Source organism: Pteropus medius, unplaced genomic scaffold (genome assembly GCF_902729225.1).
Source record: "Pteropus medius unplaced genomic scaffold, Ma_sr-lr_union100, whole genome shotgun sequence".
In the NCBI taxonomy this organism is placed as follows: domain Eukaryota; kingdom Metazoa; phylum Chordata; class Mammalia; order Chiroptera; family Pteropodidae; genus Pteropus; species Pteropus medius.
The window spans coordinates 41,475-68,504 of record NW_024349225.1 but is presented as its reverse complement, the minus strand read 5'-3'; the positions used below and the strand labels follow the sequence as shown (position 1 = coordinate 68,504).

The 27,030-nt window shown below is 50.6% G+C and overlaps 1 protein-coding gene across 3 annotated transcripts in view; it reads left to right on the top strand.

Moving 5' to 3' along the window:
- Positions 1-26,484, top strand: part of KCNH1 (potassium voltage-gated channel subfamily H member 1) — a 308,541-nt gene extending 282,057 nt beyond the window's left edge. For all 3 annotated transcript variants that reach the window (XM_039881126.1, XM_039881125.1, XM_039881127.1), the window contains one exon: positions 19,932-26,484. In XM_039881126.1, coding sequence (XP_039737060.1) covers positions 19,932-20,789 — 858 coding nt within the window. In that variant the 3' untranslated portion in view covers positions 20,790-26,484. The remainder of the gene's footprint in view (positions 1-19,931) is intronic.
- Positions 26,485-27,030: the final 546 nt, after the last annotated feature.

The following is a 27,030-nucleotide window of genomic DNA, read 5'->3' as shown; positions in this document are numbered from 1 at the left end:
ACAATTAAATACAGAATTGACTCTATGGATCTTTGAGAAAGAGAACAGCATTTAGGGTTGGAAGAACCCAGGACCTTGCTTCTCTCAGGCTGTCTCCTCATCTATATAAAACGAGAGTACTTGCCCTATATACACTGCGGAGCCACTATAATCCCAAAGGAGACAGAGTGCATGCCAGCTTTCTGTCAACCACAAACAGGGGACACGCGTCAGTTGCCATATCATTAATCATGCCAGACGTAATAGCCACTTGCATTGAATGGTTTAGAAGACACAAGACTGGACCAGGTGACCTCTTGAGGTCCCTCTGATTCTAACGGAGGTCTCTGGGGTCCTCTGCCTTTGTTATCAGAGGAGCCCCGGGCTACTGGAAACAAAAGAGGAGAAACGGGAGTGAGTCTGGCGGAAAGGCTGTGCTGGCGCCTGGGGTCTCTAATCTCTGTGGCTTGGAGATTGTTACTAGAAATGAGGATGATAACCTAAACATTGAAATGGCCAGGAAGTCAAGAACGCTCCTACTGAGATGTTGTGCTGCTCCACCCCTCCCTTCCCTTAGACTTCCCAGCAGGGGACAAGAAGGGCCCCTGCCATTGAGACAAGTTCTCAGGTGGCACCAAAAATTCCCCTCCGCCCCCGCTTTTACCTAGGGAGACCAAGTTGTGGTGTCTGCTTTGGTCCAGGGCACGTCTCCCTGCTCAGGTGTTGCTTCTTTATGCTGACAGCTGGGTTGTCCATGACTGTCAATCCCAAAGTGATGGCAGTCTCTCCTAGGGCTGTCTGCTGATGGGGTACACTCTGCACTTCAGCCCTGGAGCACCGTCTCTGAACACCCACCCCGCTGCCTGGCACCTGGACTGCTGGCCTATGCCCTATTCTTTTGGGGCTGGACCGTCACAGCAAAATGAGAAACTAAGAGCACAAGCCCGAGATTACAGGTTTAGTCTAAGGATGGATCATTAAATCAGGCATTTAATGAGCACATGCTATGTGCCCTGTGCTTCCTGGCCCTGTCAAAGAAACGGAAATATGGGACATGACCTCTGTTCTCAGAGATCTCATAGGCGAGTTAGGAAGGCAGCATTTCCTCTTGTCTTTGGTAGAAGCATCAGTGGGGGAAAACATAATGACGTGATCGAATATGTGTTAGGAATATTGACAGGCAGCATTTACTAGGCGTTTACTATGTACGTGTCAGGCACTTTACGTGCACTTAATCCTCATAATAATCCTGGAAAGCTGGTAAGCACTGTTATTTGCTCCATTTTACAGACGTGGAAACTGATATTCGAAGATGTTTAAAAAACGTTTCAGAATTGTATGAGAATGCTTGTTTCCCCACACCCTTATCAACAAAATGTAGGTTTGTTTTTTTTTTTATCACAAAGTGTAGTTTAAATTTGTACTTCTCTTATAAATGAGGTTCAGCTTTTTTTCATATGCTTAATAGTCACTTAAATTTTCTTTTCTGTGACCTCTCAGATTCTTTTTCTAAATATTGGAATGGTGAGGTTTTTTCTTATCAATTTCTAAAAGCTAGTTTTTGTCATAATTAAATCACAAACATTTTATCATTTTTCTCATTTGTCTTTTAATTTGCATATGTTGTCTTTCATCATGCAGGAGCTTTTTTTTTTTTATGTAGCCTAATTAATTGCCTTTACTTTACACCTTCTGGATTCAAATTAGAGAAGTCTTCTAATGGTTCTCTTTAAAAATTAAACGGTTAGGGGTGGCTCCATGGTGTAGTGGTTAGCACGTCTGCTTTACATGCAGAAAATCCTGGGTTCGTGCCCCAGGTGGAGCCACAGACCATACCCCGGGTGTACCAGGCCCCAGATGCATGGGAGGCGGTGTCCCTCCTTCAGAGATCCAGTTCTTAAAAAAGGGGAGACAGCAACATCTGTAGGACAGGGGTGGAAGGAGGGAGTGGATTAAAGAGGGGGAAAAAATTAAATTAAAAAAAAATTTTTAAAGATTACAATTGTGTTAAACGTGGGGCATTGGACATAGGTGTCTACTTCTTCTTTCTCTCATCGGACACTGATTCGCACTTTTCTCCTCTGATTATGTGGAGTGATTTCCCCTGCTGCCTGGGGATCAGCCTACTCCGGCCTGAGGGGCTCCACTCCTGCCCCCAAAGACTTACCGAAGCTTCTGGGAGCTTCTGGAAGCATCCGCTCTGCGGAGTGGGGCTCAGGCTTGGCCGTTCCTGCACTCGCATTACAGAGGGTCCTCCTCTGCCAGTCTGGGTCCAGGCAGCTTCCTGTTCACACCATGCCCGGGTCACACCCCACACAGCTCCTTTGGGCCTGGGGGCCGGACTGCCTCTCCCATTGCATCAGTGACACATGAGGGTCACATTCGCAGTGTGAGGAAGGTGAGACCTTTGATCCAGGGTGTGAGGGGGCATAAACTTCATTTACTGAGCCTTAGGGGGTGCCATGTGCCATAGATATGTTAGATCTTAACCTACACGCCGGCCCCAGGAAGCGCATTGTGCTCCTTATGCCCGGTTCGAGAATAGCACAAAGAGAGACCCACTTTGGGGAGGAGAAGTTTCGAAATGCAGAGTCGGCGAGCTCAGGCAGAGATCTGGCCTGGAGACTGGAGCTTATATTATGACATGGGTCTGTTACGTGAGAATGGGAAGCAGGAGAGTGAGTCCCGTTTTCAAATAAAATTGGAGAGTCCCTGTTTTCTGCTCTGTGAGAATCAAGGAGGAAGGAGCAGCTGCCAGTGGTCCCTGGAGGGGGCTGCAGGCCGGACGGCAGGCAGGCGCTACAGCCTGCAGGCTTCCATCTCAGACAAGCCGGAGCTCGGCCCCTCACGCGTTGCGTACGCTCTCTCAGCCTCAGCTTCCTCGTATGGGTAATGGGATGACAGTAGCAGCTACCCATGGGGTCGCTGAGATTCCCCGAAATAATGTATGCAAAGTATTCTCAGCACTTCAGACCACCTGATGCACAAGGAGAGCATAGGCACCCAGGGGCCACGATCACTATCAGATGCTTTGGGGCTCCCGCTGCGGGTGTGGCCTCTCTTCTTAGCATGGTTTGGGCACCCCAGGGCTCATTTCTCTGCCATTCTGTGGCCTCTGAGCCCCCCCTGCTCCGTCCTCCCTCTCGCTGCTTCTTATCTCCCTTCCATGTGAGGTTCTTCCGCAAGGCTGTCTTCTCTTTCTTTTCCACTTTCTTTCCACCTCGTTCTGTTCTGTCTATCTCTCTTTTAGGACCGCTGTCTCGCTCAAATGCCGGTTCCCCAGGAGCGAGAGCAGGCAGCCCCAGGCCTCCTTCTGCACCCTCCAGCCCCCAGGCCCCTTTCTTGCTCCCTGGAGGTTTCCCGCAGGGTGAGCCGTGGGAGGCAGCAGCTGCCTTGGTCAGGACAGACAAGCCGGCCGTTTGCAGCGCGTCCGCTCCCCCTGCTCTGCTCCCCCGTGACAACCAGGAATGCTGCGGCAGCCCTGCCTTATGTCTGCGGGCTGAGTATAGGCGTGGGGTGAGAAGGACAAATTGTCCAGATGTTCAGCTTCTGGCTCAACTCAAAAGCCCAAAGTTTGCTTCTAGAGTAAAAACTCTGTCAGGGAAATGTTGAAAAACCAAAGGCCACATTCTGCAGTCCAACAAACCAGCCTTCCTGTTCTGTATTGGGTTTAGGGCCAACCTCTTCCATCTGTACATGGAAAGAAGGAGAGAAATACAATCCGTAAACTGTCCCTATACTACGTGCTTGCAGTGATATGTGAAAAAAAAAAAAAAAAGAATAAAGGAGGTAGAAGGAATGCAGCCACTTGATATGCACCACAGGCCCCTTAATTCTACATCAGCTGCTTCCTGAAAATTAAAATGTCACTTTCCCAGATGCGCTGATGTGGGCTACTCTACCAGAAACAGTCTTGCCTTGCATAGGGATGTGACTGATGGGGGCAAGAAGAAGGTCCTTGGAAAAGACAGCCTTTGGCAGATTGCATGGCCAGGCCCTTTTATGGAGGAGCTGGTCCCTGAGCCCAGCACAGACCCACAAGCCAGAAGGAGGGTACCCCTCCTCCCTCCGTGGCAGTGAGTAGAAGCAGCATGGCATTTTGTACGAATGGATAGTTTGGGAGACAAATTATTGCACTTGCTCCCTAGGAATAAGGAGTCACCTGGGATTGAAATAAACACAGTCTATGTCTGCATTTGGCAAAAGGGCCTTACAGGGCTGCAGAAGAGGCCTCTGGACATGCTCGAGGGCTGAATTGGCTCCTTAGTGCCCCCAGCCTGGAGCCCGAGCCCCGTGCAGGAGGCAGCACTGGGTCTGGGTAATTGACATTGGTCATACTTTCTCGTTATCTTAAGGGAGTTCAGTGCTTAGCCCAGGACAAGCTCAAAGCAAGCTGAGTCCTGCCCCTGCCCCTTGTGTTCGGTCTGCCAGGAGAGTCCTACTGGCCCCAGGTGCTCAGCTCCCCACAACCCTGAAGACTTTCCCAGGACAACTTCCCAAGCAGAGAAGCGTGAGCCTCTTCTCTTCCCAAAGCCTTTTGTTCTGGAATCTTCAGGGATCTCGGCCCTGACGGCAGAGCTTGGGTGTCAGCTGTCTTGGGCCCTGGTCACAGTTCTGTAGGCTAATTGACTGAGTAAGTCATCAGCAAAGGACTTAACCTCGTTGAGACACAGTCGATAAAGGGGTAGTGATAGTTCCAGCTTTATGGGCTTGTGGTTGAGATCTAAGATGAAGCAGGTAAAAGCTCGGCACTGGGCCCAGTGGCCAGCAGTGGATCACCCTGCTTCACCCAAGGCCACAGCTGGTCTATGATTCACCCAAAGACAGAGTATTTCTGAGACAGACTGGTGTGAAAATCTGCCTCCTCCTCCCCTGCACAGGCCTCTGAGAAGTCTGTTCCCTGGAAGCTTGAGAAACCACAGAGCCTCTGAATGACAGGGATAGGCTGAGCAGAGAGAAGGAAGGAAGGGGAACCCCACCCTGCCCCATCCTTGTAGTCAGGAGAAGCAAGAGAAAATTAAGACCTTGACTGTAGCCCTCACAGGCCCGAGAGAAAGAAACTAAGGTGCTAATGACACAGGCAGAGGTGGCTGTCACTATCTGTCAGCATAAGGCCAGAGCCGCTGCTCAGGAGCTGCGTCCTCCTGCAAGAGGGTGGTGTCATGGTCCACTGCCCAGTCCACACTGAGGAACGGAGCAGTGGCACCTTGTCCAGCCTCAGCATCACAAGAGGCTGGCAGCTCCGGATCTTGGGAAGATGATGAAGGTGCACAGGGTCTAAACCGCCCCGGAATCTGAGGAGAAGCACAGGCTGTGAGGGCCCTGGCCTCCCCCACTCTCTCATTCTCCACAGGTCCTTAAGTGAAATGAGGCTGTTTCCGGTCCGCTCAGGCCAGGGAGGCCCCTGGACCACCAGCTCCCGAGGGAAGGCTCCTTTAAGTGTGGACGAACCTTCTCAGACATTTCGTCCATCCCTCCGTATCCAGTAGGCACTGCATAAAGACTTTTTGAATGGCTCGTCAGAGCTCTTTCCTTGTGGAGTGAGGTTCAGACAGTGTCAGAACATGAGGCTTAAAAGCACAGTGAGGACCTCAGGTTAGGTCAAAGAAAGGAAGCCCTGGACATGTAGGGCCTCGGAGGGCTGGGGCGGGGCCACCCAGCTCCAGGGATGATTCCCCAGGGTCTGGCTGGTGTCAGAGGAATGGGCCCTTTTTCTTCTCTGGGGCCCCAGGGTGCCTCAGCTAGGTCCCTCCCCACCCTGGAGGATAGGGTGGGACTCTAGGCCCCCACCTACACACGCCCCGCAAACAGAAGGATCAGACAGGACAGACAGAAGTGATCTGAGGCCCGGGCAGAGCTATTTTTGTCTTCAGATCCAGCACCTCAGGCCTCTCCCCAGGATGGGACTGGAGGCTGGGAAGGGGGAACAGCGGTACCCGGTGCCCCAAGGGGAAGCACGGAGCGGGAGAGAGGAACAGTGTAGCAGCTGAGGGGCCACATATGTGTAGCTGGGACATCGGCACTGGGCAGGTCACCTTGTCTCCTGAGCACGTGCACGTGTGTGTCCTCTAAACACGAGTGCAAAATACCTGCCTAAGTGGCAATCTTGACAACACAGCTCCCCAGGTGACTCAAGTCCGTCTCCCTGATTGACAACCACAGCTGGGGAAGGGGAGGCGGGTGACTCTAGGCTTCCTCCTATACCGTGGTGCCAAAGGGAGGGAGCCCCGAGTCACATGATTGGGCCATGAGCCTCAGGAGGGAGTTGCTGATGACAAGTGGGAAGAACTCTCCAGTCTCTAAGAGGTGCCATTTAGGACGGGTTTCTCATGATTTCTTCTCTAATGATTTCTCCTGAGAATAAGGCCACTGCGCCCTTCCCCCCAGGCCAAGTGGACCGAAGTGGGGTCCCCCGGGGAGTGGAGGCTACTAAAGCTGCCTCTGAAAGGGCTAAGGGCAGGCTCGTGGTTTGCAGATGGTTCCATCTGGCCTCCTAGGGTGGGAGAAAATGTAGGGACAAAGCCCTGCAGGAACCAGCAGTGTGTGCTCCCCGAGACGCCCATGCTGCGCATGCTCCCGGAGAACCTGGCACAGATGTGCCCCGGGTTGAGGGTTTTCAGTTTTCAAACCGTGCCCAGTCCTTTTACACCGTGGCGTGGCATGCACATCTTTGTCGCAGTTCATCTGTCCAGTCCTCTGCTTCCCTGGGTCGCCCCGTCCCTTCTGTCACGAGCTGCAGTCCCAGCCTGCTACTTGGCCTTCCTCCCTTCAGTTGCTCCCATCACCCCCATGCCAATCAGTCTTCAGACCTTGCTGCCCTTCGTGCTTTGCATGGATAGAGGCTCTTCTGGCCGATGCCTTTCCCACTGGGGATCATGTGGGAATAACCGCCATCAGCTAGTGTGTACAGCTGTCTACCTGGCATCAGCACTGCCTGAGAGCCAAGCAGGCACGAGCATCCCCAGCTTCCAGGTGAGGAAAGCAAGGCTCAGAGAGGCACGGCGCCTGGCTCGTCACTCAGCTGGTGGTGGCCGGGGTAGGACTCTAGGTACAGTGCTGGAAGAGGTTCTGTGATAAAACAGAAGGCAGCTCTGGCCTTCCCTGCTTCCGGCAATGTTTGCAGAGATGGCTGCTTGAGTCTTCCTTCCCTTCCACCTGGCTCATACCTGGTTAAGAAGCCCGGGGCTGCTCACTCCTATGCACCCCTCCTCTGTGCAGCCCTGGGTCTCGGTGGTCAGTGTGGGGCCAGGCATGACTCGGCAGCTGGGCGATGGTGCGCACACTTTAGCAGGGACAGCGAGACCTCTGCCCTGGCCCAGGAAGGCAGTGAAGCTACGGGGTCAGAGACCCCCTCTAATCTCCAAAGAAGCACAGCATGGGCAGAGAATGGAAGAGACCCCTAGTGTACCCCTCAGACATGCACCCCATGTTCCTCAGGGTGGGAGGGAGCCAGTAACCTTCTCCCTTATCACTGAAAGAGCCCTTCACTTCTGAGCAGCTTACCTGCGGACCGGCCCCACTCCCCACGCCACCCCCGATCCTGCGCTTTTGATTCTTCATGGCTGGATTCCTCTCAATCCAACTCCCAGTTCCTCCCCACCTTGTCCCTAAAATTGAAACACCCCCACGGGGTCAGAGGCAAGCAGGGCTAGCTCTCCAGATGATCCCACACATTTCATTCAGGGCTGCTGTGCTGATAGCTCATGAGCAGGCACAGGAGCTTGGGTGCACATCAGAGAGAGAAGTGGCCCTTCTCTGGGGTCCTCCCAGGCCCTCTCTCACCTGTACCCCCTCCAGGGTGTGAGAGACTCACTGTGTAGACCGGTTCTGATGATATGTCTATAGTCTAGATGTGAATGGGGTGATGGTGAACATTTTCTCCAGGAGTGCAGAACTGGCAAGTTCCCTTGGCAGCCGAGCGGCTGCACCCTGATGAGTCAGCGGGAAGGCACCCCGCTTGAACTCATGTGTTTGATGGCTCTGAGATTCAGCATCCTAATATGAGAAATGGGGATTTTAACAGTACAACAGAAAATTATTTATTGGGGTGAGTCAACTCCTAGAATAATCCAAACAAGAACATTGTTATAACCATCATTTTTCAAAACTAGCCCATTGCATGAATCAAAGGGTTATTTGCTCTGGTGCTTTGTGCGTGGGATAGTATAATCTGCCGGCTGAAGTGATGAGTGTCACAGCAACCCAATCATATGCCACAGTCGGGGTGGCACGGATCAGTAAGGACAATGACAGTGATGTCAGAGCCAACTCTCAAGTAATGTACAAGTTGTCAGAATTCTCAGTCGTTTGTCTATTTTGGCAGAAAACAACTATTTTTAAGAGCGGATTATAACTATGCAAATATATACTTTGTAGCAGATTCTTTAATCCAGAAAAAATTAAGGGAATGCAACCAAGCAGAAGATGTTGGGGATGGATGAGTCTCTCTGATTAACGTGCTCTTTTGGTGCTAAGAAGTACAAACCACAGAGAACATCGGGGCTGACTCACCTGAGCGAATGACTTCTGTGTCCACCTCCGGGGGTGGTTGTGAGGAGTGAGTAACTGGTGTGTTCAGAGTGCTCAGCGCAGTGTCTGGTCCTTCGATGAGTGGCTGGTGCTGTTAGCCGCACTCGGGCGCAGGCGCAGGCGAGGAAGGGAGGGAGGAAGGGAGGAGAAGCCCTGCAGAGCGGCAGGTGCAGGGGGGCGTGGGAGACGCTGACCCTTCAGCGCCCGCCCTGTGCTCTCTCTCCTCTCATGGGCTCTCCCTGCTGCTGTCTCCAGAACAGCTCTTTCCCCTCCTTTCCATTTTGCTCCATCTCAGGCCAGAAGGCAAAATGAATGTTCAGAAGACTATGCTCAGGGTAGAGGAAACGTGGTCCCGACTCTGCAGAGCCATGGCGAGCAGGGGTACCAGGCCGAAGCGGGTGAGGGGAGTGAGCTGCACACTCGGTCACAGAAGTGTTTGGTGGGTTTGAGTTCTGCACAGCATGGGCTTTCCACTTACTTAACTTCTCCCAGGGGACAGTGATATAGTATAGTGTTAATGTGACTTAGAAGCCACAATCAGAGCCTCCCTACAAAAGAGGGAGTATGTTGGAGGCTGGACGCTGGTCCTTCCGCCTCAGCCCCAGCACAGCTCTGATGGAGGGGGGCCCGCCTGGGGCCCCATTCCTCTTGCTTGGCTGGCGGCTGGCCCACGCTGAGGAAGATAGGATGGGAAGGAGGCTGCTGTGGCCATGCCCAGTGTGGGAAGTTGCGGGTCTTACTGTTGGAGCTGGTAGGGAAAGCAGCATCGATTTATAAAAGTGAGGGGCTCCTCACTAATGACCTTTCCTGGCATCACTACCAAGGCTGGAAGCAGGTATTTGTAGATAAGATGATAAAGCTTAGAGAGGTCAGGAAACGCCCTCAGGGTCTGTACCAGCACACAGGGGCGGGCGGTCCCCCCAGGACTCATCAGCACCTCTGTGGGCTCTCAGCTGCATGAAGGTGAGGTGAGCCCTGAGCAGAAGGGCCCTGTGAGGACAGAGCAAAGGGCAGGGCTCGGCGAGGGCCACACTCAGGGGACAGGAAGCAGCAGCAGCAGTGAAGGAAACCGAGTCCTGGATGTCTGTGGCTGCCATAACAAAGTACCGCAAACCGAGCAGCTTAACACAATACGGATTTATTCTCTGACAGTTCTGGAGGCTAGAAGTTTGAAATCAAGGTATCTGTAGGGCTGGTTCCTGCTGGAACCTCTGAGAGAATCCATTCCATGCCTCTCTCCCAGCTTCTGGTTGCTGTCAGAAATCCATGGCGATTCTTGGCTTGTAGCCGCATGACTCCAGTATCTACCTCCATCTTCACGTGGCCTTTTGCTCTGTCTTTCCTGTCTTCTCTTTTCTGTCTCCTGTAAGGACACTCATCTTTGGACTGAGGACCCACCCTAATGCAGAATGCTCTCATCTCAAAACCCTTACCGTACTACATCTGCAAAAACCCTTAGTTTAAATAAGGTCACATTTGAGGTTCCAGTGGACCTGTCTTTTGGTGTCCACAATTCAACCCATTTCCCTGAGGGAGCACAAAGCAAGGAGGAGAGTGACAGATAAGACCCTAGCAAAATGCTAGAAGCCAGCAACTTCGACGCAACAGTGTCATCTTGTCCCTGAGTGGTAGACAAGGACACAGCTCTTCCCTGGCAGCACTGAAAAGGGTTTGATCTTCCTCAAGACAGAGGAACAGGTGCATCTGTAGGAATCTTTCGAGCCCCAGGTCTGGCTGTCAACAGAAGACCTTGATGATCTGCCCCTCTCAGTGGGGGGCCTCACGTGAGTAAATGAGATGATGCCAATCCTCGGGGGAAGTTGCTAAGGGTCTGACCAGATCACTCTTGATTAATGCCAGAAGAACGTGCAGATGTCGCATGGTGGTGGAGGGACCAGCTTGTGGGCAGCACTCTGAGAGCCACTGGACCAGGTCACCTAGGAGCAGATTGTCTCTAGCCTCTAGATTCTTCCCGGATAAAGTCCACGGGGACCTCCACATTCCCGCTGCTCCAACCCAGTGCCATGCCCTGGGCAAACTGGGAACCTCAGCACTCTCCAGGGAGGCAACATTTTTCCAGTAACCAAAACACGTGGCTCATGTGCCACACAGCCCCTTCTTTCCCTTGACCACAGTCTGGTTCTCACATGAAGCCTCTCCCCCATCCCCACGGATAAAAGGACCACAGCCTAGCGTATCTAGTGAGTCGTTCCCTCCTTAACTGCTCTAAGAGTGTCGGCTTCTTGCCTCTGTTCTTCTCTTGACCAGATCTCTCTGCTTCACAGTTCTGTCCTTAGATTCTTTATATGAGTTGCTGATGGGCAGGGAGAGAAACTAGCAGAAGCGGGTGACAGGGTAGGGGTAGAGGTTATCAACAGACACTGAGAGACAATTGTCCTTTTCCCTAAAACCAAAGCAGTTTTCCCTAGCAAAATGGCTGAGAACATGGGCACAGGCAGGGACTCAGGTGGCTGGGGCTTAAGTCTTATCTCCACTGTCTTTGTGTCCTTAGGTAGTCGCCTTTTTTTATCTCAGTCTCTTTATTTGAAAAATGAGGATAGTGACTGTTTCCACCTGCTGTGGCTGCTGTAAGGAAGGCATGAGATGGCACAACATTTAACAACGGTGCCTGGCACATCGGAGGGTCTCCGTCAGCGTCCACCCCTCCCACCGGGACTGCTACCACAAAGACATTTTTCTATATGGGGTGGCATTTCTGCCTTGGTGTTATTATATGTGCTGTGCCCTGTGGGAATACCTTCGCCCAAATCTTTCACCTTTTATACCTAATTCCAGCTCGCCCTCCTAGAATCATCTCGAGTCGCCCCTCAAAGCATGATACATAACACGTTTTATTCAGCAGCAATTAAATGTCAAGCAGTCTTCTTAAAGGTTTACTGATATTATTACCAAGCTTAATCCTTCTGACAGCCTTATGAAATCAGTAGTGCTCTCTGCTTTTACCGGTGAGGAAACTGAGGCTTGGGGACCATGATCCCAAGTCTGTCTGGTTTCCAGCTTGCACTCGTGTGTCACTCCACCAACTCCTGCCCACCCTGGGCCCACTTAGCGGCTTGAGCATCAGCCGGGAGTTTGCCAGTCTGTCTCTCTGGAGGGCAGGGCTCTACCTTGTTCCCTTCTAGAATTGCGTGTTGGCAGCACATAGTCTTAGCTCAAAGCGTGTTACTGACCTGGACAGGCCTTGGTCCCTCGGGGATCCCCTTGCCCTCCCTGAGGCTCAGGTCTCCCATGTTCTGGACGGTCCACATGTCCATGATGCCATTGAGAGAAAAATGCATAGCGTTTGATTCCATCGTCAACAGAAATGGCCATTCTCAGGGGTTAAGATGTGGCCTTTGCAAAAAGCAAAACCCAACCAACTGCCTTATCTTATTGGTCCATCCCCAGTTTGTTTTTTGCATGTTTTCAATCTCTTCAATGGCCCAGTGTGTTAATCTCTATGTTTTATGCTTTGCCACACAAACAGGCAGGGCTACGGGTGGAGGGGGCTGGCGGCTGTGGAAACTGTGAGGAAGACAACAGCACCAAGGCCTGTAGGGACATTGGGGTCCTGCGTCCGTAGGGACACTGATGCCGCTCTGTCCCTCACAGTGGCTTGAGTCAGTGCCAGCAGAGGCCTCAACTTTAAAGGAAAAGAGGCATGGCCTTCTCCAGTCATGGAATGGCAATGTGTGTATGCCCTGCATGCAGTAGGTGCTCAATAAGTGTTTGCTTGGATTTATGTCCTCCATTCTAGACAGCAAAGGAAGGAGACAACAGTGATTGCAGGGTCAACCAGTCCCCTTTCAGTCATCTTTTAGGGACCAGTGGCTCTTTGGGGTCATCCCCCCACCTCCCTTAATAATCCCTCCTCCTTCCCACTGGCTCGATCACACGTAGCACGCAGGACGGCTGAGCCCGGCTGGAAACACGGGCTCAGGCAGGGAGGTCAGGAGAGGGCTGGGATGGCATGTGCACACCCACGGAGGACAGCAGTGATCAGACCAGTCATCAGTGCAGGGATTCCGGATCCCGGTCAGCAGATCTGGGTCAGGCCACCTGCGTCAGAGTCACCTGGAAGCTGGTTGCAAATGCCCGTTTCTGACCTCGCCACAGGGATGTCTCACTCAGTAGATAATAACCTCTCCAGCTGGTTCTGAAGTACAGCCAGATTTGAGAATGCTTGCTCTGGTCTAGCCAAGGAAGGACGTGACTTGCCCAAGGTCACACAGTGGCCAGTCACCGGCACAGTTGGGGCCACTCCAAGCCTGTGTTCTTTCTGCTGTTCTCTGTGTGTTTCGGATTTGGGACATGTATCTGAGTCCAATAAAAACCAAAATAAATCCCTTTTAGTTTATCTGTGGTTTTCTATGATTCATACCTCAGCCTCTGTTCATTTATGCAAACCACTGAGAATGGACGTTATGTATATATTTTTACTCCCCGATCTGAGCTCTTCTAAGCAACCGGGCTCCCATCCTCGGTGCTGTCGGGACTCCGGGCAGTCTATTGCTCTCTCAGAGCTCTTTCCCTACATGTGCTGCTGGGCCCCTCTTGCTCAGTGACCCTGAGGGGACTCCTGTTCCCCTTGGCCTGGCCTTGGTGGGGCTCAAGATTGGCCAGGCCTTCCTTAAATGCCACCCAGAAGAAGCGGTCAATTGTTCTGACTCACCTCAGATCCCAGGGGGATTGCGTTTTCCAAACAAACTTGAAAATAGCTGCTCAGAAAGCCCTGCAGCTCGAGGAGCCGGTGTCAATTCAGTTCAACTCAACAGCCATTCATTAAAGGCCTCCCAGGCTCAGGGCCCCTGCGTGGTGAGGATGTGGAGATGGATGAGTGAGGCATAGCGGCGCCCCCGCCCCGGGGCATCCTCTGTCTCCCCACATTCCGGTAAGTCATGAGCCGTTTAGCATTCTGTGTGGACTTCGCACACCCAACAAGTCAGGCCCGGATACGGGCTGGCAGGACCCTGGCTGACCAGGAAGGATCAGACTTATTCCACCTGTGGTGCCTGGACCTGCGTCAGCCTGTCTCCAAGGCTGGGCCTCTCCAATCGGTGATGAGGGGGCCCCAGCTAACGACCTCCCCAGACAGACCCCCAGCACCTCTCTGTTGATGTGGCCCCTATCCACACGCTAATGTGAAGAAGAGTGACGTGAGGGCAAGAGCACTGGTCCACACCCGGCAGTTCTGTTTCTACATAGCCATGTGACCTTGAGCAGCTGAGCCCAGTCTCCTTAACTGTCACATCGTGGAGGAGGCCCCTGCACGGCTCCTGGGAATTTGGGTTTAAATGAGATAATGCACTTGAATAAGTGGAATGAGTTGTAAAACACAACACAAAGTATCGTGTTATTATAATCATTAATTGTTCATTCTCGAAAGGACTTTAGAAGTGACCTCATCCGGTGGTTTTCAAAATGATTTTTTGGACTGTGGAATCCTTTCCCAGAATGAACTCAGTAAGTAAAACAGGGAAACAAAAGAAGAAAACCTGGCACCGCTCTGATGGGGAGGCCGTCCGCCTGGTGAGGGCAGGTGTGAGGGGCGGCTTGCTCAGGGCCAGCCTTGCTGGGTAGCAGGGCCGACGCGAGCAGTCTGGTCTTCAGAGTCCCCGTCCAGGCTTGTCCCGTACCATCGGATTGCCCTCCACAGGAAAATCCAAGTTTATAGAAAAGAAAAATTTAAGAGCACTGCAACGAGGTTCATCTCAGGGCTGCTTCTAAATATCAGCTCTCTGAGCTCATGTAAGAGAGTGAAAAAATTAAAATTAGGCAGAGATGATGAAATCAGTATTAGGTCAGTCCGAAATGAAGGTGAGTGAAGATGGAAGTGCTTTAGGATTTTATTTATACAGTGCCCTTCAGGACCATATGCGTCGTGCATAGGGAAGTTCACCTGTAATCTCTTTTTCTCTCTCCCCACTAGGCCACAAACATCAGAAACAGGTGTGTGTGTGTGTGTGTGTGTGCGCGCACACACACACGCACGTGCGTACACACAGGGTCACACATATCACTTCTTTCACCCTGGCACGCCCCTCACAAACAGGTGGATGGCCATAATTTATTCACTGACATAGTTATTAATTCACTGACCAGAGGGATACAAAACAGAAACTGAATAAAGCAATGTGCTTGCCTTCAACGAGCTACTGCCTAAAGGAAAAGAAAAAGGAGCAAAATGCTCCTTCTCAACAGTGGTTGCTGTGATCTGTGATAAAGGTACATGGGGCTGCCCCAGGCTTGATGCCACCCAAGGAGTGGGGGAGAGTCAGGGAAGCTCATTGGAGTAGACAATTCCTAAGATGAATCCCGAAGGTCAAGTAGGAGTCCGGCTGAAGGGATGGGGCAGGAGACAAGATTGAAGGGATCTTCGGGCAGAGTGAACAGGGCTTTTCTTCAGGACCTGAAATGAGTAAGGATAGAGCATAGAGAGTGGCTGACGGGTTGGAGGCAGGAGAGTTGATGATATACCTTCATCAATCATGTCACAGACTTCAGATTGATTCGGGTCTATTGATCCACTAGAAGGGTAGTACATTTGCAGTGGAGACGCCTACACCCCAAACTCCAGGGGCTCAGCGGTAGGGTTTGAGATGGGAGACACCACTTCGTTAGAACGTGGAGTAGGAAACTGCCTTCCCATCCATCAGGGCTATGCACAAAAGCAGAGGGCATCCCATTCCCCCACACTGATGTAATTTCAGTGTTTGCCAGAGGGGGTTCTGGGAAATACCACTCTTTGCAAAGAGAGAATCTGGGGGAAAGTGTTTAAGAAAAGCTGCCTCCTGCATTTTCCTTGTAGACACTCATAAAGCACATTAGCATATTAAGGCTCTGAGAAGTCCTGCAGTAAAGCAACCAATCTAACATTGTCATGTGGCTCAAATTTATTTTAAAATTTTTCCCCCTCACACCACTGTTAAAAACCTCACAGAACACTTGGAAAAGCTGGATAGTCTTCCCCAGGCCTCCAGCTAGAGACCATTGAGAGCAGAGAGCATCCTGGGTTATGGGGTTTGGGGTCTGGCCCTCATTCCTTGGGCATACTCCTGTGTGGGAACTGTGGAGCATCTCTGAGCAGACAAGAGCTGCTGTGGCTGGTGCTGGCAATACTGACCTCATCATTGTGGGTCGTGTGGCCACCCCTCCCCACTTGGATCTAAAATCCTCGGCCAAATGCCTGGTTGTGGCTACATCTGAGGCCAAGAGTCCATGACTAACTTCTCTAAAAAGCAGCTGAAGTTAGTAAGCAGAGCTCTAGACCCCAGATCAGCAAAGCCATCAGACTACATCAGCTCTGTGTCCTCCGGTTTTACTCTGGCTTTCAAAGGACTCAGGCACTTCAGTGGGGCAGCAAGCTCTGCCCTGGTTCACCCGCCCATTGAATGAGCCAGTGACATGCAGGCATGGCTGCATTTGGTACACAGGGTGCCCCAGGGCAGGCTGGGCTGACACAGTGGAAAAGGCCAAGAGGCAAGGCTTCAGAAGAGTCGACACAGACCCAGACACACAAGTATCTTCCAGAGAGCCCCAGCCCATGAGCTGCCCTCCATGACATGGCCACAGCGCCTGAACATGCCGCTTCTGTCAGGCCAACCTTCTCCCTCCCCCTGCCCACCCCAGCCCAGGATTCTGACCCACGGGGCATTTGGTCAAAGAACATGTGCAGCTCTTCAAGGAGGAGCCACCACTTCCCCTCACAAGTGTCCACTATGAGTGCATGTTAAGCCCTTGTTAACCTACCGGTGTGCTGCACTGTCCAACCTCTTGGGATAAGTTTTGTGTTGACTCCTCAATATCTGAAGAGATACGTCCTTTCCTTTAGTCTTAAACCATCTCATTTCCAGTCTCAAGGACTGCACCTGACCTCTGGTAACTGGTAAGAGGACCGTGTGTATTCTGAGCGAATCCCTTCCTTTATAATGTTGATTATGATCTCCGTGATTTCATCTTTCCAGGCTGAAGACATTCTCCCATTGATTCATTAGCTCATATCTATCTGTTATTCATTCAGTTATTCATCTAGTCCACAAATATTTATTGAGAATCCCCTAGGTACCAGGCATTTTCTAAGTGCTGGAAATGGTGAATAGAACAATCCCTGCTCTCTTAGGGTAGATAATAATTTGTTTTAAAGTAAAAGATTCAATGTGACATGCAAAGTAATGTGCTAGGCCCTCAGGAAGCTTTCGAGGAGAATAAGGTAAAGATGTAAATAACGGATATCTTGTTTGAGAATTGTTGCTTACAAAGGACGGAACTCCACTCATACTAGCTCAATTAAAAAAAGTGGAGGATACTGTTAAGAATCGGATGTCCCACAAAATAAAGGGCAGGAACCAGAATCAGCCCTAAAAGCCACCATCTCTTTCGGGTACATGCACATTCTCATTCAGTCATCATTTTTATGCAGGACAGGGCAAATCTCCCCACGCGACGGGAGACCAAGCCCTGCACCAAGAGAAGAGGAGGGGCCTTTGACCGAGAGTGAAGAAAGAATTCAACACGCGCCAAAGTTAGAGTCAAAAGGAAAGTTTATTAGAAAAGGGGTCACACCCCACAGACAGAGTGTGACAGAGAGTGCATGGGACAGGGAGAGACAGTAAAGGCACTGAGAGGGACCCTGAGTGTTCAGGGAATTCAGCTTACATGTCGCTCTTTAGTTCCCATTTCCTTTGATATGAAGAATATGCAGTGTGAAAAGGTAAGAATATGTAGAGTGAAAGGCCTGCTGGCAGTTCCCAGCCTTTAATCCATAGGTTCCCCATGGTTTCAGCCAGAGGGAATGACTCTTGGTTCCTGTTTCCCCTTCACAGGTGTGAGGAATGGGTCGTTAACAATCCCAGCAGAAATCTTCCTTTGTTCTGAAGGTGTCCTCCTGGCCTGCCTGCAGGGCTGATCAGCACATTGCCCTCTCTGAATGTGGCTTGATTAACATTTTAATTCTCTTGCCTCCTTCCTACATTACTTTCTCCCTTCCTCCCTCTTTTTCTCATTCCTCCCCTGTCTTACCTTCCTTCCTTGGTCCCTTCATCTCTCCTCCCTTCTCTAAGGGCTAGGGGGTCGATATTTTATATCTCTACTATAAATGGACACAAGATAGAGTGTGAATAGAGAGGAAGTCTGGTGCGAGTGAATACAGTAAGGTCTATTAGAGTTGGGAGGATAACTTAGAGCTCCATGAAATCAGGGAAGGCGTTCTGGCAGAGGTGCTGTTTGAGTGGAGCCTTGGGGTGAGGAGGATTTGGATGCCTGGTGGAGAGCAGGGGCCTTTCCCAGAACAGAGAACCCCATGAGCGGCATGGAGGTGGGAGACTGCCAACTGAGAGGCTATACTACAGGAGCAGATTGGATGGGGCTGATGGTGCCCAGCAGAGGCAGGGTTATAAATTCACAGCTGGGCAGGGCAGGGATTGGAGAAATACTGCCCAGTGGAGGTCAGAAAGCCACCCTCTCACTGGGAACCAACAAGGCCTTGAAGATTTAACTAGGTGGCAAGAGGAGTGGCAGCTCCACCCCACCCCACCCCACCAAGTACGACCCAAGTGTAAAGTCATCCAGTGACAGGAGCTTTGATGGAGAAGATAGATAACAGGTGTGAGCCTCCAGTCTGCCAGCGACTTACTGATTGATTGCTGGCATCAAGCAGTTCAGTGTTTGTTGGGTTCCTCTGTATTTATTGCCACTTTAAAGTGACCGTCTTGTCGGTCATATCTGAGAACCTGGGTGGTGCCATCAGAAAGCTCTGGGCTGGGAGCTTCCTGGAGAAGGTAGGGTGAGTTATGTAGTTATATATCATCTGCACCCAGAGGTTAAAAAACATGTCCTTTCAAGGCTTCTGCCTTTTTTGTGTCAGCAGGAGAATTCATTTTAAGCATCTGCAGTGAGCCAGTGCTTTTGCAGAAGCAATCTTGTGCTGGCTTTACCCCAAGTCAGAAAAGTAGGGATTTCTTCCTACTTCGTAAGGGGGAAATTGAGACTCAGAAGTTAAGATACCTGTCTGAGGTCACACAGCTAGGTGGCTGAGCTGGGACAATATCTGAACTCAAAGCCCATCCTCCTGGTATGCCACCACGTGTGCCTCCCCAACACCTGGGAGTCCTGTGGCAAGTCCTTGGAACCAGTTCGGGGTTGGTCTGAGGCTGCCCAGAGCACAGGGGTTTCCAGACTCTGGTGATGCACAATTACTACTGTCCCTTCCACAGTCCTCTCCGGGACTCCTCATTGAGCTCAAACCAGTGATTTACGTTAAAAAAGGACGACCTGCTGCAGGTTGCTTCCTGCAAGTTCAGATACGGGATGCGTCAAATATGTCCCTGAGGGTACCTGCCACATACAGTATAAGCCAGAAATGACAGGGGTCTCCCATACTCAGATGTCCACCCAGGAGAAAGCTCTATGATATGTAGCTTACTCTGCCCTCAGAGCCAGATGCATGAGACTGTAATTGCCGTCTGTCCATCCTCCGCATGACGCATTGTCATCGTCAGGAGGTACCTACTGGGCATCTAATGGATCTGGGATTTAATGGCTTGGGTATAAGCTCCCTACAGAAAACACACCTGTTATGTGACATTTAACTACTCTGAGCCTTGCTTTCCATTTCTCTAAAATGGGGATAATATGTGCCCCAATGACCTTGATAGCGCTATTATAAGGAATACATGAAATAACGTTAAACTCCCTTACAAACTGCAGAGCGCTGTCCAGTGTTTGTTATTGTTAGGACAAGCTCATGTGCAAAATCATGGGCCTTTCTTTCCTATTAGCTCCTTGAGGACAAGGAGGGCTTCTGTGTGAGACCAGCTCTACCTTCTCACAGCTAAACGCATTCACTTAGGGTCCAGGTCTGCACGTGGCAATGGCAGTCGGAGCGGTAGCGCCGCCTGAGGACGTGACTGAACTTTCTTGCCCTGGAGAGTGGTTGAGACGAGAGGTGCTCAAACTTTCATGCATCATATCACCTGGAGAGTTTCTTAAGTTACAGAGTCAAGGGGCTTCCTGTCTGAAGATTCAGATGCAGTAGGTCTGAGGCGGGGTCAGAAAAATGACCTTTGAAAAGCTCGCCAGGTGATGCTGCGCTGCGCGCAGGGAGGGTGAAAGGGGGCTCCAGCTCGGAGGCCGAGACGAGGCTATTTGGTACCTCCAGCCTTCTGGCATGTGGGGGTGGAGAGGTTGGGGGTTTATTTCTCTTGAAGAGGACGAGGGCAAGAGTCTTTCTTGCTGTTGGAAAGCTGAGAAGAGTGTCAAGAAAAGGCAGTGATGACAGTCGCTGAGAAAAGCCCCAGGAGGCCTTGCAGGGGTGGGAACGGACGTGAGCCTCAGCCCTTGGGGCCGGGGGCTGGAAGCCCATTGCTATGCCAGGCAGAGGGGCCGAGCGGCCCGATAACACAGTGTGTCGCTCTGTCTCACCGCAGATCGTCTTCCGGAAGATCAGCGACGTGAAGCGGGAAGAGGAGGAGCGCAGGAAACGGAAGAACGAGGCGCCCCTGATCTTGCCCCCGGATCACCCCGTCCGGCGGCTCTTCCAGAGGTTCCGACAGCAGAAAGAGGCCAGGCTGGCGGCCGAGAGGGGGGTCCGGGACCTGGACGACCTGGACGTGGAGAAGGGCAGCGTCCTCGCGGAGCACGCCTCGGCCAACCACAGCCTCGTGAAGGCCAGCGTGGTCACGGTCCGCGAGAGCCCCGCCACGCCCGTGTCCTTCCCGGCGGCCTGCCCCTCGGGGGTGTCGGACCACGCCAAGCTGCACGCACCCGGGTCCGAGTGCCTGGGCCCCAAGGCCAGTGGGGGCGACTGTGCCAAGCGCAAAGGCTGGGCCCGCTTCAAAGATGCTTGTGGGAAGGGCGAGGACTGGAACAAGGTGTCCAAGGCCGAGTCCATGGAGACGCTCCCCGAGAGGACCAAGGCGTCAGGGGAGGCCACACTGAAGAAGACGGACTCGTGCGACAGCGGCATCACCAAAAGCGACCTGCGTCTGGACAGCGTCGGCGAGGCCAGGAGCCCCCAGGACCGGAGCCCCATCTTGGCGGAGGTCAAGCATTCTTTCTACCCCATCCCCGAGCAGACGCTGCAGGCCACCGTCCTGGAGGTGAAACACGAGCTGAAGGAGGACATCAAGGCCTTGAACACCAAAATGACAAATATCGAGAAGCAGCTCTCTGAGATACTCAGGATATTAACTTCCAGAAGGTCGTCTCAGTCACCTCAGGAGTTGTTTGAAATATCGAGGCCCCAGTCCCCAGAATCAGAGAGAGAGATTTTTGGAGCGAGCTGAGAGGGCCGTTAAAAAAAAAAACAGTCAAAGACAAAAAAACCGACCACCCTGCCCTGGACGCCACCCCCACCACACACACCTACATGACCAACAACTTTAAAAGTAGGCTTTTCCTGACATAATCAAAGTGGGACCAGTCGCTTAGGCACACAACCTCTTTTTCCCTGTCTGGGAAAAGATACGGGAAGAGGAGCGCGCCATCGCCCTGCAAGATGGCAGCTGCATCCGAACTGTCTTTGCACAATTTTGGAAGAGGGGGCATGCTGTCTAAAGGGTAGTTCCCTTCATTTTTAATTTTTTACTGTCGTGATATTTGTAAAAGATGAAAACTACCAGAAAAGAGCAGCAGCCATTTGGGGATTGGTGGGGGGAACACCGAGAACCCCTCATGTATATACCACGCGGGGCTCCTCCGCCAAGACCCCCAAAGTTGGCCGCGGGCACAGGGATCTCCCAGCATTCCCTGTCCTTGTACAGCCTGCGTCTGACGTCACCGTATATTTTCCTACAGTCGTCATTTGTTAACAAGCTTGGGACGAGGGGAGCTTGAGAGGGAGGGTTGAGCCTGTCACCTTGCCGTCTGTAATGGTTAAGGGCCAAACAGCGGCTGAGGCGCTGTGGGTTCCTCCCAGGAACACCAAGAGCCGGGACTCCTCAGGCCTCCTCTACCCGAGGAGCTGAGCAGAGCCGAAGAGCTGGAGAGGAGCCCTTGGGATTCGGAGATTCTCCGCAGCCCACTTCTATGGGATGGCCTGGGGGAGCGCTCTGGAGGCCCCAGATGAATCTCTGGCCTTGCTCCATGCCACTGGCCTCATCGCACAGGCCCTTTTGCTTCTTTTCCTTCTCAACCTCTTCCTCACATGTTCCTGTGGCATTCCTCAGGTTATGGAGCATCATCGGCAGGAAGGGCAATGAGCCCAGAGTTGCTTTATTAGCAAAGCAGACACCCAGACACACACACACACACACACACACACACACACACACACACACACAACTTCAGAAAAATGATTGTAGCTAGTGTTGTTTATATTATAATTCTCATTGGGATTGTCCTTCAGAAGTTTGTACTTTGTCCGCTGCATGGGGTCATTCTAGGACACTTGGAAGCCAGACATGGCCTTACTTTAAAGCTAATCTCTTTATCTCCTACAAGAGTCAGTAGGACTTCAAGAGAAACCGTGAAAAGATTACAGGGCCATGATCGTACTTGCTTCAACAGCTGGAAAAAGAGAACGAGGCAGTGGCTTTTCCGGCTGTCTCTGTATGGTGATGGAGAGGGGTGGCCGTGCAGCTGTGGTCTGCGGGGCAGGTCCAAGCTCAGAACTATGGTCATAGAAATGCCTGCGGGTCACCCATGTCCCTATGCCAGGGTGCTCAGGGACATTCCACTGCCTCATAGTCACTTGGGGTCAGGTCATTCCCATGCTTGAGCTTTCAGTGGTGTCAGGCGAAGGAAAGAGAAGCAGTCTCTCATAGGCAGTGGGGCTAGCCCTGGTGATGCTCTGTAGAGATGAATCAGGACCCTAAAAATTGGCAAGCAAGGTCAGAAGTCCAGCTCTAAGAACTCAGCTTTGCATGAAATCAGGAGTGCGGGTGGTCTGGACTGTTAGGGACAGCATGGAATCCCAGGTACCGACCTTTGCACGTTACGTTGCAGCAACCCCATCCTTGGCACCTCTGCCTGGCGTTGTTTTACTAAAGAGAGTCTGGATTCCAGTGCTGATTTCCCTGAGCACTGAAGGGAACCCGACAGTTTGGGGCCTGCCCTACCAAAGATATTCCGTGTCTCCGAAGCCTCCTGTCTGGGCCTACCTGCCTACCTGCTCAGTGGCCATGACATGGACCCAGGACTTGGCCTTCAGTTGTCTGTGCAGAATGGGGCTGTCTTCTTCTGACTCTAAGGGTTGGTGCAGATGGCCCCAGGGAGCAGAGTCTGGAGGTCAAGGCCGGGATCCTTCCCTAGAGGCCCCACACACTCATGCTGCTCTTCTCCTGAGACTTACAGAGGTGGCCCCTGGCTTCTTGAGGCTGAGAAATTAGACTCGGCCTCAGATGGCAGCATACAAAAAGAGGAAGTGAAATTTCCCGAATCACGATCGTGACTCTGGATAAAGCCGTGGGGCTTTCAGCCTCACTTTAACTTAAGAAGCTGCCAACTGCTCCTCGTGGCAGAGACTGTAGAATATCTGGAATCCCATCTGCCAGCTGCCCCTGAAACGAAAATGTTCTAGTTTGCCATTCCCTAAACATGCTCCTTAACCTGCTTCTGAAGTTTTGCACCCACTACTTTTAAGGCAGGGCAAGGGCCCTAACTCTAACATTCAGCCTCAGAAGCACCTGCCCATCTTTCCGGGGACTTGATGACAGGTGCCGGTCCAGCACCCTACAGGCCAGTGTAGAAAGGCCTTTCCGCCTCCCTTCAGCTGTGCCTGAGGGGCACAGGTGTCTATTCAGAAATGACTCCCCATCTGGGCCTGAGACAAAGATGCTGATGCATGAGGCTTTGAAGCTCAGACTTCTTCGGGAGAAGAAAATGAAGCTTCATGAATGTACTCCCAGGATGGATTCCTAGCACTCAAACTAGGCTCGACCGAAGCCCAGATCTGCTCATCTTGGGCTCACAGGGCCCACAACACGTGCTCCTGTGGGTGACGGTGAGAGTACCACGGTTGTGGCTGTATATGCTCTTGTTCTCCATTTAAGGATTTTAAGGATTTTTGCTATAATTGTTTTTTTCTGGGGGAAAAAAAAACTTTTTAAATGAGCCAAACCTTTTCTTTCACATTAATGACATGCACTTGGCCACAGGCTGCTTCGTGCTAACTACCTATTCTCTCCTGGATGTTGCTCTAGGTTCCCGAGCAAGGACCACGAGCTTCAGATACCACTCACTGAGCCTTCCACTATAAATCATTTAATTAAGTGTTCTCCAGCAAGCATGTGGACTAATTGATAAAGAGCAGAGAAGCCTGGTTGTTAAGTTTGAATTATAATATTGAATTCTTCAACAGATCTATGAGGACCCTTGATTACCTTGGGAAAATCGTTTACTCTAGCTTTTTCAGCTTTGGTCCCTAGGATGTAAGAAATCAGTGGTTTAGCAGGATCCTCAGAAAAGCCTACTTTTAAAAGGGAGTCTTAATAGGCATAGTTGGTAAGGTTTTAACACTAAAGAAGGGTGTTCAGATAAAGGAAGGGGGTTAGAATAGGGCAGAAATAGATAGAGAGGAGGTAGAATCAAGGATTAGGGGAACCATGGCTGGGGAGGCTGAGGAAGAGGCCCCGGATGCTTTTAAATCTCCTTTATTTGCTTCAATTAACTTAGTATTTTGTAAAGAGACAATTTTAGAACCCTGAATGTTTAGAAGCCTCTAGGTACCCATTAAAATAGCCATTCCATTCGGGCTCTTTAGTTCTATGACCTGGTCTTCTAATATAGTCTGGAAGAAAACGAATTAGGGGAGATCGAGAGTTTTGCATCATGGCCATTGAGGTTCTAGATTATATTTAGTGAGGTTGGTCCATTTAGTCAAAAATGCACATGAAGTGAAACTATAATTTTTTTTTTAACATAAAGTCGACGGGGGGTCCCTGAAGAAGAACCACTCTTAGAGCATTTACATGACTGGATTCTCATTTCTCACAGGTTTTAAGAGCGAAAGAAAAAATCCCAAATAGCCTGAAGGGGGCGCTTTCAGGGTTGAGAGTTGTGTTTTGTTTTACAGTGACAGCGTGCCTTTCATGGGACATTTTCCTCCTGGCTGACAGCCTTTGCCCTAGTTGTCCCACCGATGACCAGGTGTCTCCTGCCACACAGAAATTTTCCTGGCAGTTGGCAGGCATCCTAATATCAGTCTGGCCTGTGCGTGACCAACTTATCCTCTCACAGAATCTTTTGCTTTGGAGACCAAAGTCTCTCGTGAGAAGGTAGATTTATTTGCTTGACCCATGCCCACTGCCATTATTTTTAATTTTTGCTCTCAAGAATTCCAAAGTACTTATACCAAAATTCAGTGCACTTCTGCCAAATAAACAAACAAGTACTTATCAAAAAGGATGAACTCTTAAACGGAAAGAGTGAAGCATTTACTTGGGTCCCGGATAAAGTCAGGGAGCTCAAGCAAAGAGAGAGAGCTCAGAACCCGAGAGCAGACTCACCAAACCAGAAGTGACAGAGACTCACAGGAGCGGTGAGCATAAAGGGCTCCATTCCGAGGGTCTTCATCCTTTGGGGGTATTTTCCTTCGAGTCCCACTTCTCATGCCAAGGAATGTCACCTAAATAAAGAGGCGAGCCCAAAATTGTCAAAAAAAGATGAGTTTATTTGGGAATAGCAGAGGAATTGCAATTCAGGACTCACCTGTAGCATGCTGTGGTTTGCTTGGCCTGAATTTGAATTCCTCTGCTATTTCCTAAAACTCACTTTCTTTGACAGTTTTGAGCTTGCCTCTATTTAGAGCAACAAAGCCAACTGTCAAACTTTCGTCCAAGCCTGTGTGGGGACCAAATGAACGCCTTAGGAATACCAGGTGTAGGAAGAGCATGGCGTCGTCTCCCCTTGTTGCACTGACCACCGTATGGCATATGCACCCCCCGGGGAATTTTAGGAGCCCTAGTGGAGATGCAAGTTCGCGTGCATTTGATGCACGGACTGTACAGTGTTTTGCAATAAAGATGTTTAGCCTTAAGACCCTTGAATGGAACTCCAACTGTGATGGAGCTGCCAACACTTTCCCCTCTCCTCCCTCCTCAAAGAGTGTCGCTTAAAGAGGAGGCCCACTGAGGGCACACTCGGCCCCCAGACTGCCTCTCTTCTGTCACTTAATCATTGTACTGTCTTCTCACTCGCTTCAATAAAGATTATCTTCACCAGCTCTTGTGCCCTCCAACTGGAGATTTCACTGTCCTCTCAGCACCAACTGCAGCCATCAGAGCACCGGTGTCTCACCCAAGGTGTCCCTGTGGAGAAGTTTTCATTTTCATGCCCCACAGTTCAAAAGAATCAATGTGAATCTGCCTGAAGCTTAGTTTCACTTGAAACTTCATTTTCATGCGAGTATATCAGACTTATTCTGGAACCTGCAGAACTGGACTTGAAGAACCTCCAGGTGCCGGACCCGGTGGGCGCCCTCCCCGCCGCCAGTAAGCTTTTCTTAGAGCCATTGTCTCTATCTGTAACTTCTGGATCCATTAGTTGTTCAATGAGAAGTTCACGGATCTTGCGTCAGGATATGAACTGCTCTGACGTTAAGAATGATGCACCCCGCCCCCAATGAATGTATTCTCTTAATATTCAGACACTGTATTTGTGCATCAGTTGGAGACTGTCCACACCCCGATATTTTGCCGACACTGCAAGGACACCTCTACTCAAGAGCAGTTTGTCATTCCGGGGCTTCTCCTTATATTAACACTCTTTCCATTGAAAGTCCTGCCAAATCCTTCATTGGGTTTTTCTTTTTCCTTTGCATCTGTCACTTTGTCCAAATGAGCATGAATAAAGAGAAGTGCAACTGAGCTGATACTATTTTTGTGGCCAGCTGAGGATGCTGCCAGGAACTCCACTGTATGTCTGCAACTTTGGGGGTGTTAAGAAGAACACATGGGCCCCGTCACTGATGATATTCCCTTCTCAACATTTTTAAACAAGCACAAGTGATGTTTGTAAAAAAAAAAAAAAAAAAAAAAAAAAGTTTGACTTTATTTATTATGGTAATAAACTATTTTATACATGACATTTGCTTTTGCCTTTCCTTATATAATTTCAAGCCATTGCATGGGGTGTTCTGACCAAAGAACAGGGATGGTACTTTCTATTGCTTTTCAAGAGCTGGGAGAGCTCTAATAATGGCAGTTTCGAGAGATCTTAAAATTCAAGAGACACCAAGATCGCGTGTCAGGGTACTGCATAGCGAGAAAACGGTGGTGAAGGCCCTCTGCAATATAATCCAGAAATAGGGCTGTATTTGCTATACCAGAGGCTTTAAAACCTGGTATCATTGGCAAAATGTGGTACATTGACGTAACAAATAGATACTGATCTACACTTAGAAGTGAACTTTTTAATTTTGAACAATTAGGGTTGAAATTTGTAGAGGATACATGAATGCTTCCCTGCCTTTTAAAACATAGTGTAAAAAACAACTGCATCTTCTCAGAATGACTCAGCATCAACAATAGGAGTTTGATCTGTGTTTTAATTCATTGGTGGTCTCAGAAGCTATTAAAGTAGAGGATG